General features: G+C 36.9%; 1 protein-coding gene across 5 annotated transcripts in view; it reads left to right on the forward strand.

Annotated features, from left to right (window-relative positions):
- The window catches only part of CADM2 (cell adhesion molecule 2), a 1,033,208-nt gene that overhangs the window by 501,998 nt on the left and 512,742 nt on the right, over positions 1–18,468 (forward strand). For 3 of the 5 annotated variants that reach the window (XM_073304095.1, XM_073304130.1, XM_073304103.1), the window contains one exon: positions 7,129–7,173. The exons of the other annotated variants lie outside the window; for them this stretch is intronic. In XM_073304095.1, the coding sequence (XP_073160196.1) occupies positions 7,129–7,173 (45 nt within the window). The remainder of the gene's footprint in view (positions 1–7,128; positions 7,174–18,468) is intronic. 5 annotated transcript variants of the gene reach the window in all.

An 18,468-nucleotide genomic window follows, 5' to 3' on the forward strand; every position in this document is an offset into this window, starting at 1 on the left:
CCGGACCTTGTTACTTTTACAAAATGTGGTATAGTACATTGACAATTGTACTACGAGTTTTGGATATTCATAATTAAAATTCCAGCTGTCAAAATATCTGAACAGAGCATTTTTTGTGGTGCATGCATCGCTATTTTTGTCCACTCACTTACTAATTCACCAGATAGTCATCTGCAATGGTCTCTGAGTCAGTAATGCTTATTAAGGAGGTTCTTCTATTTATTCAAGATATGCATCATTTTGGTTCAAGGCATGATCTGAAAAGCAACTGTGTATGCAAAGATTGTTTTGTTGTTTATCTCAGATTTAGAGGACCGTTTGTACATCTGTTCCTGCATTTACAATTTGTTAGAAAGTCAGTTTCTAAAAGCAGCATTATTTTATCAGTGTTTAAAATTTAATTTTGGAAAGTAATTCATTTTATTGATGGATATGCTTTGTAACACTTCAGTCATGCAGAACTCTGAGGAAATAATATTTAATAAAAAAAATTCCCAACTAGCTCCAGTAGTGAATGAGGGAAGGGGGCTGTAGAGAGAGAGAGAGAGGATGGTCTTATGTTAAGGCATTGGATTGGGATTAGGAAAACTGTTCTCTCTGGCTCTTGATTTCCTATGTGAAGTTAGTTAACTCAAAAACAAAAATATCCAGCTACACTAATTGATTGTCTGTTCCTCATTTTCTGGATGCCCAACTTAAAACATGTAGGGCCTGATTTTTCTAGTAATGTCAACACTAGTTGAAGTCAGTGTGAGCTACTGGTGCTCAGCACCTTTGAATAATCAGGCCCTAGAGTGTCTCAGGTTGATCATCCTAAATTATTGAACAGTTTTGCTGACTTAGTTCTAAATCTCTCTGACTCAGTTTACGGCCTCTAAAATGGCAATAAAAATAACTCTCTTCTTCATAATGTTATTGTGAAGATAAATGCATTGATGTCATTAACACACTGAGATACTGTGACAATGAGCTCATTTACCAATGAAAATCCCAAAGGGAAATACAATATTTTTAATTCAGTGTATGGCGTACAGTAAGTAAAGTACAAAACTACACAGTAAATGGAAGGGGGAAAAAGTCCCTCATTGAAGTCTTTTAGGTAAATGAAGTTGTCATGGGATAAGATGGAAGATCCTTTCATGGATTAACAGGTTAAGACATGGAACAAGAGGTAGGAATAAATGGTAAACTTTCAGAATGGAAAGGGGTAACTAGTGGTGTTCCCCAAGGGTCAGTCCTAGGGCCAATCCTATTCAACTTATTCATAAATGATCTGGAGAAAGGGGTAAACAGTGAGGTGGCAACGTTCGCAGACAATACTAAACTGCTCAAGATAGTTCAGTCCAAAGCAGACTGAAGAACTTCAAAAAACTCACAAAACTAAGTGATTGGGCAACAAAATGGCAAATGAAATTTGAGGTGGATAAATGTAAAGTAATGCACATTGGAAAAAATAATGCCAACTATACATACAATATGATGGGGGCTAATTTAGCTACAGCTAATCGGGAAAGATGTTGAAGTCAATGTGGATAGTTCTCTGAAGACGTCCACACAGTGTGCAGCGGTAGTCAAAAAAGCAAACAGGACGTTGGGAATATCTAAAAAAAGGATAGCGAATAAGACTGAGAATATCTTATTGCCCTTACATAAATCCATGATACGCCCACATCTTGAATACTGTGTACAGATGTGGTCCCCTCATCTCAAAGATATACTGACATGAGGAGAGATTAAAGAGGCTAGGACTTTTCAGCTTGGAAAAGAGGAGACTAAGGGGGAATATGATAGAGGTATATAAAATCATGAGTGGTGTGGGGAAAGTGCATAAGGAAAAGTTACTTATTTGTTTCTATAATATAAGAACTAGGGGCCACCAAATGAAATAAGTGGACAGCGGGTTTAAAACAAATAAAAGGAAGTTCTTGACACAGTGCACAGTCAACCTGTGGAACTCCTTGCCTGAGGAGGTTATAAAGGCTAGGACTATAACAGGGTTTAAAAGAGAACTGGATAAATTCATGGAGGTTAAGGAATGGTGTCCCTAGCCTCTATTTGTCAGAGGGTGGAGATGGATGGCAGGAGAGAGATCACTTGATCATTATCTGTTAAGTTCACTCCCTCTGGGGCATCTGGCATTCACCACTGTGGCAGACAGGATACTGGGCTGGATGGACCTTTGGTCTGACCCAGTAGGGCCATTGTGTTCTTAACTTTAAAAAAAGATTTAACAGCAGCCTCACTCACTGTGTGCTAGATGAGGCACAGGTCCTGTGGGGAAAAATATGTGATTGTGTAAGTAAAGACTGCCTCATAATGCATGTGCACAAGGTATAGAGTTAAGATTATATAGATAACCTTAATTCTATTGTTTTCTAACTTTTGTGTACTTGATTTTGCAGACTTAATTTTTTTTGTTATAAAATAAATATTTTATACAAACAATACCAACGTTTTCAAATATGGATATATAAAATTAAACTTCTTAATATTTAGACTGGACTTTCAAAATTTCTAAGCACCCTACAGTTCCTGTTTTCATTGGAGCTGTGGTTTTCAACATTTATGAAAATAAGACCACTTATTTAGGTCCCTAATATGTATTTAGTAGCCTAACTTCAATTATCTGTGTTTGAAAATTTTGGCCATAACTTTCATTTTATTGGATCTTAGTGGTTAAATGCACATTGATATTTTCTGGAACGTTACGCAAATTTCATCTAACACCTTTAGCTATTAATATAATTAGTCACTTTAAGTGATAAGCACATTTGCACATTTCTGTTCAGACATGTCTATTTACAATAGGTGTGATATTTACAGATAATTTACATATTCTGTAAACTAAAAATTGTGTGATATTTCCTGAGGATAGAAAAGTTGTGTGCTTTAAAATCTCTCAAATATACTGCCAAGGACACACTCATTTCCTCAATAAATGCTTCAAGAAGTGATTCCTATTACATGGAAAATATGACTCTTGGCCTTGCTAAATGAGAAATGAACAATTTATCTGATTCTATCAACCGTCAGCCCTATATTAGCGAGTCTCTGGAGTCCAGACTTTACAGGGTAATTGGTTGAAAAGCAGATGGGGGTTGTTCCAAATGACTGGGCACTAAGCAGCAGGTGGACAATGCTGAATCAATGGCTTGCACTATTTGAGCTCTGTTTGAGCCAGTGGAATAAGCTAACTTAGGCTGCACATTGCCATTATCAGTGGGTATTTGTCACACTATAGTTTAAGGAATAACAAGGGGATACAATGTTAAAATAAAACAGATCAAAATATCAGGAAAAACGTGTAATGTGGGAAGTTTATTTCTTCAGATTTTTTTTCATCCAAAAATATCTACCTTATTTCAGGTTCTCTCCTGAATATTTGCATATGTTCAGTGAAACCTCATTATAAAGAGAACAATTGAGAGGAGCTAGATATCTTTTGATGGCCAAGTGCAGGTGTTGAATGGAAATGTTGAGTATTTACAAGAGATTTTATTTACAATTGTGCTTTTTTCCAAAAATATCTACTTTGCCTTTATTTCAGGTATTTTGTTTGCTATTGTGTATAATATTGGCTCACTCGAACACAACTTCAGTTGAAATTTTAATAAAGCAGTTAAACAGAGTGGATGAATCTATATGGATTAATTGAATGGGTAGATCAGTGTTGCTTTAGCTGTCAGTTGCCTGGTTTTTTCCTGCTTAATTTAGCTGCTCTTTATCTTGTAAACCTCAATGTCAACCCAAAGTCAAGCACAGAGAAAATGTGTGTGACACAAACACGTCTGACCAGACCAGTGATGTGAGCAAGTCTGACATCCATGCAATGTATACTACTGAGAATGGGCTGTGAAACGCTGGCTCTTTGCTCTCAAACCTGGATCAGACCTAAAGTAGTATAATAAAAGTGCATTATAATCCATAACAAAGGAGGAAGTTGTTTAGATATTTATGAGCTTCAGTAGGGAGGCTGTTTGAGAGAGAAAGAGAAGCAGTTTAGAGCAACCTGTGACTTAAAGTGTTAGTGCTAAGCATTAGTAATTGGGGGGGGGGGGGGGGAAGGGGGGGAGGGGAGGTGTGATTTTGGTTTTATTGCTGTTGAGCATTTGTTTTAATTTTTTTATCTGATTAACAGTACTAATATATTTTACTGGGTGCAAAAGTATGTTGAAGATATGAAACTGAAGATTTACTAGCCATGAATGATTGAATTAGCACTGAAGTGTATGTGATGGATCTACTATCCAAACAGATGTATTTAAACCTGTGTTCTACTCTGTGGGCTGTATCATGGTAGAACAAAGGAAAGCCATTTGAATTTTCCATGCAAAAGTATTTCTGTATCATTTTGGTATTAGGCACAGAAATATTCTAAAGAGTGACATAGGCAGAGTTTCACATAGATTGTCAGTCCTGTCCATATAACTTACTATGAAGGATTTTAAAGGGGAAAAAAAATGTTCCTGTACATTTTGTAAACTGCTTTAAGGGATTTGACTTGCTACCACATGACATTTTGATTAAAAAGATAGATACAAAATTATCTTGGCAAACATTAAATGGATTAAAAACTGGCTAAAGGTCTTAAAATGCAATTGTAAATGAAGAATTCTCATTGAGAGGGTGAGTTTCTAGTGGGGTCCCACGAGGATTGCTATTTAACATTTTTATCATAAGATCATTACTGATAAAGTTTGCAAATGAGACAAAGATTGAAGCAGTGGCAAATAATGAAGAAAAGTCGCTGATACAGAGTGATCTGCATTGACTGGTGATGGGACACAAGCAAGCAAAATGCATTTTAATGTGGCCAAATATAAAGTCAAGCATCTAGGAACAAAGAATGTGGGCCACACTATCATGGGAAGCAATGACTGTGAAAGACTTGGAGCAGGGTGGATAATCAGCTACACATGAGCTTCCAGTCTGACAGCTGCTGAAAAGGCTAATGTGATTCTTAGGTGAATAAACAGGAGGGGTATATTGAATAGGAGCAGGGAGGTTGTAATACCTCTGGTTTTTGGCACTCGTGCAACCCTGCTGGAATACTGGGTCCAGTTCTTGTGTTGACAATTCAAGAAGGATGTTGATAGATTGGAGAGGGGAATTTTGTGAAAAGTCACAAGAATGATTAAAGGATTAGAAAACATGCCTTAGTGATAGACTCAGAGCTCAATCCATTTAGTTTAACAAAGACAAGGTTAAGGGGTGACTTGATCAGTCTATAAGTACCGATATGGGGAACAGAAATTTTGATGATGGGCTCTTCAATCTAGTAGACAAAGGCATAAAAAGATCCATTGCCTGGAAGCTGAAGCTAGACAAATTCAGACTAATGTTAAGGCATGCATTTTTCAGTGAGTAATTAACCATTGGAACAATTTAACAAGGATTGTGGTGGATTCTCTATCACTTGGAATTTCTAAATCAAGATTGGAGGCTTTTCCCAAAGATATGCTCTAGTTAAAACAAATTCATTCAGAGAAGCTATATGGTCTGTGTTAGGTGGGAGGTCAGACTACTATTACCTCACAGTAATCTGGCCGCCTAATCTATGAATCCATTAATTATGTTTAAAACCAACAAAATACCATAAAATCAAAGTCCAAATAATACAAAACAGGCAGTCTCGGAACTAGGGGTGTGTGTGTGAAAGAGGTAGTAGAACTTTGTACAGAACCATGTTAGCCTTCTGAGGCAACCCTACAAATCACATTTCTATGGCCACTAGCTAGTATCCTGTTCAATCTGAAGATGTGAAAAACACCAGTAAAGTTTTTGTGAGGTTTTCCACTTGTATGTTTATTCCTCTCCCTCACCCTATGTCTTGTGTGTTTTGGACTATAAAATCTGTAGGGCAGTGACTCTCTCTTCCTGTATATGTTATACAGTTCCTAGCACAATAAAACCATAATGTGTTTTGGTCCCTTTGAGTACTACCATAAAATAAATAGTAAATAACAATAACAGAATTGGTCTCTTCCCACAAGTACAGAGACTGCAGTATGATGTGATTTGCTCTAGGGGTATGATTTTCACTTTGGGTGGGAAAGATCCAGCATCAAAATCCTGCACAAGCCACTGCAGAGACTGTGAAAATCGTGGCATCTTTGAAGTCCTTCCCAGGTAGACTCCAGCACATGTCTTGTTGGTGTAAAAATATCATTCATACTTTAGGCATATCCTATTTGATCTTTCTTGTAATACAGACACTGTAAAAAGTGGAATGTATCATAGAATCCTAGCTAAGATCCTCTGCACAAGCATGCTTACGCATGGAGCATTTCTCAGGATTAAAGCTCAAGTTGTCCCAGGAGTCTGTCTTCTGAAGAATATTTGAAATGGCTTTTAGAAGAGAAGTGTTGATGCTTTAGTGCAGTTGTTAAAGCGGTTTCATTTGACACAGTTTATACCATTAAAAATGATACATTGATTCCAAACATAATTCTGATTTATGCTTTGCATGAACAGAGCTTGTATGCTGGTACTCATTCAGACATTATGTGAATTTCTAGCCACTCTGTATCCATAACAAAATGGTATGGAATATTTGTGTCATTGCTTGTTGGCACCAGAGTTTGGAAATAATGTGGAAATGCAGCAGAACAAAGCATCTTTATAATATCACTATCAGGAACCAATCAGAACATGAAGAGGCGGTTTGTGTGGGGTTTTCTCTTTCTGAGGAGCATGCGTGTGAATATTTATGGCATTGTTTAGAATGATCTCCAATGAAACAGATTTATATGCACAAGTATAGAAACTCAAAACAGAGTCCTTATTCAAGAGATAAGCACTGAACACAAACACGAGCACATAAAAATATAATTTTTTGTTCCAGTTTAGCTTTGAAGCTTACAGCAATTTAAAAAATATTTTTCATTGGGTTAGTGCAGTAAGATGCTCCATTCATAAAAAGATGTACATAAGAATAATTCTAAAACTTTCTAATATCTTTGAAATCAATCATTGCTCAATGTTAATCTTTTTATCATACAAATATACCTTAAAACTACATGGTATTCTGTGGGCATATTTTATCTTTTGCTTTAATTTGCAAGATATGTGACTTCTTATAATTCTGTATTTTAATGATACTAACAAGCTATTTTTCTCTGCTTTCAGGTAAGCAAATAACCAGATTCTTCAATATAATCAGACTACATCAAGGTAAACCAATTTCAGGTATATAACTACGCAGGATGGTATTGTCATTATAAATGTGTATGTGGAGAGAGGGAAAACTGGGCTCCTGTATGCAAACAATGATGAGCTCAGCAATAGTTTCAAAGTGAAAGATGCTAATACCATTCAAATATAGAAACCTAACAGAAGTATAATGTAGGCTACAATGTTAGCCTCTAGTAGTAGTAGTATTTAAACCATTTAAATGTTGGTTTAATCTTGACTATTTATTCATGCCCCCTACTACAAGAGTAGAATAGGATGAATGCAACAACATAGTCAATTTGAAAAAAATTAGGTATACAAATTTTGAAAATGGTGGAGTGTATGTATAGGATAACGAGTATTGAATTGGATAATTAGTTAAAGGTAATGAAATGAAACATGAAAAATAAACTAGAAATGTAAGTATTAAAATACCAGTGAAACTAAAGTTATGGGGGGATTCTCATTGTTGGCACAGAGCAGAGGATACCATGCTGCAGTTTGTAAACAATTGATTATGGCCAACATTTTGCTGAAAAAACAAGTCATGGGATAATTGTAATATATCTTACTGAAAACTAGAACCTCTGTTAATACTAATCAAAAATGCTTGCTGAAAAGAACCAAATTCATTCACTTTGTCTGTCTGAAGACAAATTATTCCCTGATTTAGTGCTGGATTAGGAAAAAAATAGTTTGTTCCTCCCTAAAGATTAATTGCCTAGCCTATGAATTTACCACTCATTACAGAGGATCTGAACAGAAAATAGCCGAAGGTATTATCAATTCATTAAAGAAAAGTAGCATTCATTACTTAAACAAAAGAAGTACAGAAATACTAGTCTTTAGAAGAAAAGTTGTATTAAAACTTTTTATCATTTATTGTAAATAGTGCAGTGTGTCTCAACAACGTGCCTTTTGGATTTCCCTTTCACCCCTAAAGAAACCAGTCTAAAGAACACTTTTCTTCTCTTTGCCTCTCTGGCACATATGACAAATTATCTATATTTGAAAGTAAGCAGTTTATAGGTCTTCAATAGCTAAAGGGTCTAAAAATTCCACAGATTTGTTCCTGAGTTCCTAGAAACCATGTTAAAGTGTTTTTATTACAACAGTATTATTAAAGGGGGTGGGTTTTTTGGAAAAAAACGTTTTTAATTGTTTTATATATAAAATATTGAAGCTATATAGGACTTGAGTATTTTTTTTAATATGGTTCTTTCTCCCCCTTGCTGGTGTCAGTCGGACATATATTTGAAAAACATGCCTTTTGTTGTATTCAGAATGGACAGGCCTGGACCCTTTAATGAAGTGGGGCATATCTCTGAGCTCTAGTTGTGTGAATGTGTTTGGAACTTAAGTTAAAATCAATATACAGATTTTAAAAAAATCATTCTTAAGGGTTACAAAAATATTGATTTGTTTTTTTCCCCTCAGTAAGAAAGCCATAGCATCTGTAAGACAACGAGAATCTGTATAGAATGCTTATCTCTTTCTGGTTGCTGTCTATCATTAAAATAAACTCCTCTCAGAAAAGGAATGACATGTGAATTGGTGTTATGGTAGCCTAGAAAATGAAATGGAATGACATTTCCCAACATCTAAATTATGGGATTTCAGGATACATAAAATCATGCATGTACAAATATATCTACAATAAATATAATTAATTTCTTATAAAAAGGCAGAACAGTAGGAAAAATATTACCTAAATAACTTATGTTAGGTTTATGTTGAAGTTTAAAGGGATTTCAAGATCCTGACCAAAGTAAAATGGGTCTCAAGTTTTTTCAACTACAAAATTGTGCTCTAGATTTGCTTTCCTAGTCCAGGTGCATTTTAAATGTTAACCCCCTGCCAATGATATTAAATCAGTGTAAGGCTGATGGTGGTTTTGATTTAGCAACATCTGTTCTGTGGAGTACTTCTAGCACATGTTACTTAAAATAAATGGCATATTATGGTTAAATCTCAAAGCATGTAACCTGTAACAGTTGCAGTGCAAGTTCTGAAGCTGTGGGCGCGCGCGTGTGTCCACGAGCATGCGCACAGTCAAATTAATGTCAGTAAATTGTGCAGAACATCATTAACTTTAATAAGGATGGCAGTTGGAATGCTCTTTGAATCACTGACTCTACAAATTGATGCAGAATTCTTCCAGCTGTAGGCCATTGAGTAACTTTTTTTTTCTAATTGGTTATCTTTTTTGTTTCTGGTGCATTCATGAAAACAGCAACATACGTTATCAGAGCTACAATACTGTTTTCTAAATTCGTCATGGTATCTTACACCTGTCACACTGTGCAAAGAGTTGTAATGAGAAAAAATGTCCAGAGACGAAATCTACAGCTAAATTGACTTTCCTTGCACATATTGCTATATGCTACCAAACAATCAAAACAAACATAATTGTTAGAGAATGAGTGTTTCATACTTTATATGGGTGCATGTGAAGGGCTATCAGATAAATATAAGAATGATAACATCAAGAATTTCAGAGGTATGAGAAAGGTTGTGCTTTTGGGTGATAAAATATTCAAGTTACAAGAAACATCAGAAACAGAATATTGTTTTGCAATACAATACATCCTTAAATATGCACAGAATGTTTGTGCATCAGGCATCCTCTATGATGCTATGGTAGTGTGACAATGTTATTCCATATTAATATATGCATTTATTACATCCACTTTCATCTTTTAAGGCTTTCCACATACTTACCCATCTTGCAGGCAGATTGTGGTTTATGTTTTAAGCCAATAAAGCCCTATATTAGGTAATATTTCACTATTTATGTTTTAAAATTTCTAAACTCCAAAATAGCTAGGTGGATACCTTCAAATAATTTTCATAGGATTTCACATCCCACTCATGATGTCTGCTATAATTCAGTGTTTGTATTACTTAATCTTTGTAGTCTTGGAGCTTCACCTTTCTAGAAATAGCATGATAAGCATTCTTTTTTTTTCGCCCTTTCTGTTACACAAGATAAGCTGGAGTCTTGTCTCCATCGTACAATGGATGCAGGTATGGTTTCTTATGATAAGAACATATTGGATTGTCCTTCTTCCACCAGCCTCCCTATTCCTGAAAGAAGCAACGGGACAAAATTGATTTTTCACTGAGACAAAAATGCCTTCAATCTACACAGGTGGTTAAGGGCTTTCTGGCTCATGGCTGAAATGAAGCATGGAACCCTACAATAAATGTTGAGGTGAAAGTCAATAGCTCATTCATTCACTGTACGCTGCCTGTTTTGTGCCATGAATGAGGAGTGGCTTCCACAGAAAACCTAATATGAAAGCATATAATAAGGGTGTACTGTAATGTATACTTATAAGGTCTGTAATGTGCTTCACTTGAAAATGTAACACAGCTGTAGTGTAGTTAGGTTGTTTGTTTTTATTCCCCCTTTTAAATATTCCTCATTTCAAGATTTACCATAAATAAAAGAAAAATGTGGGGAAGGGAGGGGCAAACGCTTTCAATGTCTTATCCAAGCAGTAAGTACAACTAAATGAAATTAGGCCATTTGTGACCCTTTTTCACATCTTCAATACTTAATGTCTGGAGTCAATAAATTATACCTATTATGTTATAGGTATAGTTTTTAACTCTGACCTATATACCAGGTGACTAAGTTAAGGAAATAAAAGAAAAAAAAATACTTGTCAGCACTCCTGTGTGTCAACCTTTATTGTATCCATGCAAAATGGCATTTCTTGTTATCCAATTCCAATTAGACCTGGTTATTTAGTATGAAAATCTTGCAAGATTGAAATTGACCCCAGTTAATAGAGAGCTGAATTGTGCCCTGGCTAATGCCCAGAATCTAGTGGATAAAGGGCACAGTCCTTGTTTCCCTGAATTGGCTGCCTACATCATGGATGGCAGCATGGGATTGGAAACAAAGTTGAGCCTCTGTTCTAACCCCTCTCCCTGGACACGGGTGGTTAGGTAAAGGTAGATCAGGGTGTTGAATGACTAGAGCTAATGTTTCAGGTGGTGTCGCTGCACTACCATGTCAGGTTGCATATGCTCTGCCATGAATAGACTCAGCACAGTTTACTCTCCGGAGTGGTAGAGGAATAACTCACCATTTCCCTCCTGTGCTGCTTCAAAGAGCAACACCACAATGCACTGGCCCTTATTCAGAGTAGATCTCTTTATCTCACAATCTAGCATATAATAATCTAACATGAATATATTATTCAGACTAAAGTTTTAATACTAAAAAAAAATAAGCTAAATCAAATCTGTTTTCTGTAGTTATCAAATTATTCAGAAGAATAGCCAACAAAATTAGGCCCCTACTGACCTGATGATTAAGCAAAAATGTATTCCTTTGCAGATCATGCAATTTAAGTAAAAAAAGACCAGTAGTAAACTAAATCAAAATTGGTTTATATCAGTCAAATACCAATGTAATTAGACCAGATATTCAACAAGAAATATTACAAAACTAAGCTACTATTGATGCATTTGTAAGGAGATGCAAATGTTACTTTCTAGATTGCAGGGTTTCGAACTAAAAAGCAAATTCTAGTGAAAATGAGTCAAGTAACTGACACTCAGTTGAGTCACTCTGCTTTTCATCAACACATCTTTTCCTTGATTTGACTATTCAAAAATTCTACTGCTTCTGCTTACTCATAAAATATATATATATATTGTTTAATATTTTGGTTAAGTAAAGTTTAAGATGGGGAAACACACTGTTAGAGCCAGTGCTTAATTTGTAATGAGAGGTGCCAAGGCTCAAGCGATTTTTTTTTTATATTCATAACAGAGGCACCTGGGCTATGAACTGACAAGCGCAGAGGTGCTGAGGCTCAGCCCTGGGAAGCCCTGGCACAAATTAAGCACTGCTTATAGAAAGGCCTAGCACTTAGTATTGGGCTAATATTGCTCCCACTGAAGTAGAGTAAAGTTTCATAAGTAAAAATTTCATCCTTTAGCACCTATACCACATCCACCACCTACTGTTATCTGAGTACCTCACAAATTGCGTGTAGAGAATACCGGAAATTTTCTGTATGGACCCCCACCCCCGACCCTACTCAGTAGGGATGCTATATTTTTTAATATGATTTTATTGACCTTATACAGGGAAAGATCCAAAATTCAGTGCCTTCAGAGGAAAAAATACATAACTGAAGTTTATAGTCCGTCCAATCTTTAACACTACTATTGAATCAAAGGTTTTAAACAAAATATTTCTGGATTCCTAACAAAGTTCAAGCATCTGTATTTCTATGTAGTTTGAAGTGTCTCCATGTGTTTGTACATTTAGAATTTTATAAACAAAAGGAGAGAAGTGTATTGTCTTATTTGTGACTTAGAAGACTATTGTGACTAATAACTTATGCAAACATACCTATCTATTGTTATCTTGTCTTTCCACTGCTGTACACCCTATGCCTGTTAGTTCGCTCAGGTCCTGATTTCAGAAAGCACATAAGCACTTTCATAATTTTAATCATGTGCTTATGTCCCATGGTCATGAAGGACTTAAACACATGCCTAAACCTAAGCATGTGCTTAAGTGCTATACTTAATTGAGATGCTTTCCTGAATTTTGGTACCCTGTTTTTCTAAATCCTGGATTATGAACCGTTTGGGGCAAAATATCTAAGTGCTGTGTGTTTTCACAGTGCCTAGCACAGTGGGGCTCTAATCCTTGTATAGGGTTTTTATGTGCTACTGCAATAGGGACAACTAATAATATTCATTTATGGACTTAGGAAACCCAGATATCCTGGCATTGTTTGCTATGGAAAGATTTTGTAAAACCTGCCCTTTCCCCCCCTAGGGATCAGTGAATTATCCATTTTAAGAGACCCTACCAACAACTCTTCCTTAGTTTGCAATGGACTGCATTCTTCTTCTATGATTAAACTGTTTTAAATATATACCAAGCTATTTCTCATTTTTTAACATTAAAGCTAATATAAAAATTTAAATAATAAGTGATGAAATTTGTCACCTTTTGACAGATTTGCTAATAAAACGGACTCCAGGAAAACCTTTGGGAACCCTGTAATAGTAGACGGTTGAGGAAAATCCAGATTTCTTAGCTGAATGCGTAGCTTTTAAAATTATTTTTATTTGCAACAGTGTCTGGCAGAAAGCGGGTTAAGAGGTCCTCCTTTTGTCATATCCCCCACTTTTAAAGACTCACTGGAATGGTAACTGCTACAAATTTCTCCTTTTTATTATATGCTTCATCTCTCTCTTTGGAGAAAAGATAAAGAATGTACACATATAGACACACACAAGCACTTCAGAACACAATTGAAAAAGAGAAAATACTTAAGGAGGGCTAAACTGCTGACACCACTGCTTTCTCACCTTTTCTCTACAGCAAAAGGGGCAAATAGACTAAAGTGTGGCTTAGAGATTCTTAATTTTGGAGAATCAAATTTACAGGAACATCAAAAATAGTAAAACTGTTCTGAGGCTATATAAATAATTATATATCATCTAGAAACCCAAATACTGGAAAAAGTAAAAGGACTAAATTGATTTTTGTGTTGCCTGCCAGGGTACCTTGCCATGAGCAAACTTTGACCCAGGCACTGAGCAGTAGGGCAGCATCGGCAAAGAGAACCAATCTTCCAAATAAATGTTAAATTTTTGGTTTGCATTTAATCACGGTCTCCTTCTCCCCACCCCTTGCTTCTCCATGGAAACAGTTGAGAGTCAACTGCCTTCTCTTTGCAGATGGAATTTTCATACCAGGTTTGTGTGTGTGTGTTTTCACCATTGTTGAGATTCAAGAGAGACTGAATACACCAACATTCATGAGTCAGCATCATGGTTTCATATTCACTTTGGCTTTATGTATAGATTGGCATATATCCTTTGTTAATTACTGTGGGATACAGATGTGTACAATTAATAGCCTACATATAATTAATACACATAAATGCCTCTTTCATTTATTTATGAAAACCAATGTAGCATATTGGGACACATATTGGGTTCCCTCACAGCATTGCTTACCAACTGTCTTGAAATTAAAAACACTCAGTGTTTGCTTTCTTTTGGGTTCCAGGATGCAGTGTTCTGTGCAAATGGTTTTTAATGTCAGCAAAAAGTGTCATTGAAATTGGGCACAATATTTTGCTACTACCTGGATGACTAGGAAAATTTGAAGAAAACTTTCTGTAGTGTGCTTCAGGTTTCCACGGAGGTCAACAGCAGCTCTTTTGACTGTTCTTCAGATGAAGTGATTGCATCTTTCTGTACAGCAAAACATTTTACTTTTTCCAATATTTGGGTTTCTAGACAATATATAATTATTTATATAGCCTCAGAACAGTTTTACTGTTTTTGATGTTCCTGTAAATTTGATTCTCCCAGATTAAGAATCTCTAAGCCACACTTTAACTGTGTTGTACAAGGCACAGATCTGAGAGGTCTACACTCTCGTAAGATACTGGCCTTTCACTGCACAATTCTCACTTCATTCTACAGACTAGGAACTGATTTCTGTCCCTCTTATTTTGGATTTTTAGATACACCCCACTATATTATTGTTAGTAGTAGTCATAGTACTGGTAAGAGTATAAGATTTTCAAGGTGAGGGCCACCCTGAGAGAAACCAGAACTTCCTACTGTTGTGAAATTCAAGGCATTCTTCACATAGGCTCCATTTCAGTAGAGCATCCCGAATCAAGAAATCACTTAAGCACAAACTGAAATCTAAGACCTTGAAGTCAGTGGGAATCTACGTGTGTATTTAAAACTAAATGCAGGCTTAAGTAGCTCTATGATTAGAGATAAATTTAGGCACAGACTCAAGAGCTTTCCTGAATCGGAGCCTAAATGCTGGGATAGGGAGTCTATCTGTGGCTGCTGCTATTCTAAATTTCAATCCACACCTAATGTTTATGGCCAAGTTATAAACTCCTGTGAATAATGGTTATATTGGGTAGCATATTAGTGTGTGCCATCGTAACATGATTTTACCCTTAACGTGACTCTGCATCCTCACTTCACATTTCCTATCTTAGAAACCGCTGGCAAATGTAAATTTCGCTTTTATTTCTGAGACCCTCACTACCTGTGCATGGTTTCAATAGCTATCTGCCTAACACAACCTTAGCTTTATCTTCCTCTGTCATTTTAGTTCTGCTGTAATTTGTGTTGGTAATATTTGGTATAACATTGTCTCAGATTTCCTTGTGTGTGTGTTTGTAATAAGGAGACATAAATATACACACAATTTAAGAACAAACATTTACAATGTTACATACAATATTGTATGGGTTTTTTGTGTTTTATCCCCAGAATGGGAATTTTTTTGGCCAGTGCATTTCACATAATTTCAAAGAAACAGAATTTTGATTATTTTGCAAAATTTCAGGAATCTGGAAGTTCTTCAGAGTAAAGTATGCAGTCAAAAAAAATATCCTTTGAAATGTTGAAAAAGTTGGAGGCCCAAAAGTTAAGCACGTGTCTGGGGTTCAGAAGAGACTTATTTCTACCACTGACTGGTCTTTAATTGTATTTTGAATATATTCTTATCCCTTTTTGACACCCAATAAGCAAATCAAAGTTTGGGGCCTTGGAGGCTGTTCCAGTTGGGAGTAAAGATTGATGCTAGAGTCTGGTATTTTCTTTGATGTAATCTTAGTTTATTTACAAGGAAGGTACGAACGCCTGCTTTTTTGAATGCAGGAGGAACTAAAAATAGTGTAACTATTTTGCTTACATCCCCAAGCCTCTTTAGCCAGCACCAGACCTAGAAGCCCTCTCCCTAGCTTCTTCCACGGTCCTATACCATGGTGGTTCAGGCTGTCTGTGTGTGTCTTGTGTCTGTGCTCCAGTTTCTCTTCCCCACACATGAGCATATACACATAGTACACAGGGGAACCCTCTGCCCACCTGATGCTAGTTTGGGGCAGATTCCATTAAGCCTTGTTTGGGGTGGGGACCCTTAACTGTCTCTTATAGCTATCTTAAATGAAGGCCCTATTAGACCCATCAGTTGGTTAGGTTTAACCTAACCCTTGACCAGGTTTAACCCAGCTCCTAATATATACTGCTTTACAAAAGTTTTTTTAATAGATAAATTGCCATTGTCTCCATTTTATTAGCTAGAGAAACCAGGACTTGGAGGAATTGGGCTCTGATTTACAGAACGGCTGTTTTTAGATGCATTTGAAAGACTTTTTTAAGTTTGTTTTTTCTCTCTCTCGGATGTCATCCACGCATTTGAACTCCTGATACAAAGGAAATGCAGCTGTCAGTTGGGAAAACCGGGAACAATGTCTGAATTAATGTGTTAAAAACCCTCTATCAGAGGTTCTTAAACTGTGGTCTGTGGACCACCAGTGGTCTGCAAGCTCCATTCAGGTGGCAGCAGATAGTTCCTTCCAAGGTGCGTGCCTGGTTGGTCATGCACAAGAGAATGAAGGGGCATCCACCTAATTAGAGGAGCCATGAAAGTCTGGTTCCACTAATTAGGTACCTGGACCTGGAGAAGATGCACATGTAAGGTGAGGTGGTGGCCCTCAGGGGAATAGGGATAGGTGGGAGGGGGCATTGGGGTGAGAAGAAGGGATGGGAGGAATTTGGGACATGCAGAGCTGCAGAGGCCAGAGAAAGAGGCAACTTTTCCCAGTTCCCTTTCTTCCCAGGCTCAGCTCTGTGGCTGCTGTAATGGAGAGACCCCCCCACTCCTTCCCAGCCCCAGCTCAGGGACTGCCATGGCGGGGGGAGAGGGAGAGACCCTCTCCTTCCCAGCCCCAGCTTGGGGGCTGTCACAGTAGGGGGGAGAGGGCACATCCATCACATTAGAAAGGTAAGACTACCAATATTAAAATGAGTTGTGTGCTTTTGTTTGTAGAACTAAATTATTATTGCTGGGTTTTTTAATATAGCACTTTTATCCAAAGTGCTTTACAATAGTTTGCTAACAGTACAAACAACATTTGGAAAGATCAAGTGGTCCACCGAGACTCTTGGCAATTTTCAAGTGGTTTGAGAACCACTGCTCTATACTATTCTAAAAGCTTGTGTTACTAGGAAAAAGTCATAAGCAAATAGTTGATCCTGAGTCTCCTCTTCTTTTTCTAGCCTTAGTCTCATCTCTATGGGTCTGGATCTTTGAGCCCTTCTCCATTCCAGTCTGTCTTGAAGCAGTTCCTCCAAAACTCTGCATCTAATCAAATCCTTTTCTGTGACATCCATCCATCTGCTTTTTGGTCTTCCAACCTTTCTCATTGTGACATAGCAAAGGTACAGTCCACAGTGAATAACCTGGGGTGCCCTTTGCAATGCTTTGCTGCTGTAGCCTTCAGTCTGGACTACTCAAAACAGGCTCCAGCATCCAAGTCCCAGCTATGTCTGTCCGTGTGCTGCAGCCAGCCAGCCACACCTTAGCTCTTACCAACCTTGGTTATACTACAGGGTGACCCCAAAACACTCCCCATCTTGGATTTTCCCCCAGAAATGTTTTATATTGCCCAGCACTTTCCTAGATCATATAAATTCATATGAAGTCCATATTTCTTGAATAGAAATAATATGGACACACCTTGTTACCCCAAATGGAGTTTCATGGACACTTCAATTCAAACACACTGGATTAGATAAAACAATAAAAAGTTTATTAGCTACAAAGTGAGATTTTAAGTGAGTATAAGTAATGAGAAGTCAGAAATGATTACAAGAAAAATAAAGAGAAAACATAACTGGTACCCAGCTTAACAAAATAAATTATATTGAAAGCAAGGTTTTCTCACCACATGCTCTCAGCCATCTTACTAATCAAACTTCTGAGGTCAGGATCCTTTCTCCAGTTCAATTACTGCTTCCTTTTCGCTTCTGGTGTAGTGAATCAGTTGACCCAGAGAGAGGAGTGATGCCTTGGGGTGTTTGTCCCTCCTTTTTATAGTGTCCATCTCCATCTTGAAAAACATTGTCTCCAGAATGTCAGCTGGAAATCTCCAGGGAGGAGAAAGTTCCCTGCTGCTTTTCCTCACCTGTTTGAGGTTTCTTTGTCTACCTTTCTTAATTAACTGTTTTTACTGCTTACATGCAAATTAAGCAGAGCACACATTCCTTTGTTTGAGTCAACATGGTTGTCAACTTCTGCTGTGGTTTGGAATGTGTGTTAATTATATGATATAGGGAAATCTTACACAAATTATCACTTCACATACAATGTTGCCACACATTTTTATCAGGACAATATTGACCAGAAGATTGAGTTTTCAGATGATACCTCACAAGACATACTTTGTACAATTATTACAACTGTGTGTAGGGTGTGAACACGGTACA

Source organism: Lepidochelys kempii, chromosome 1 (assembly GCF_965140265.1).
Source record: "Lepidochelys kempii isolate rLepKem1 chromosome 1, rLepKem1.hap2, whole genome shotgun sequence".
Taxonomy (NCBI): domain Eukaryota; kingdom Metazoa; phylum Chordata; order Testudines; family Cheloniidae; genus Lepidochelys; species Lepidochelys kempii.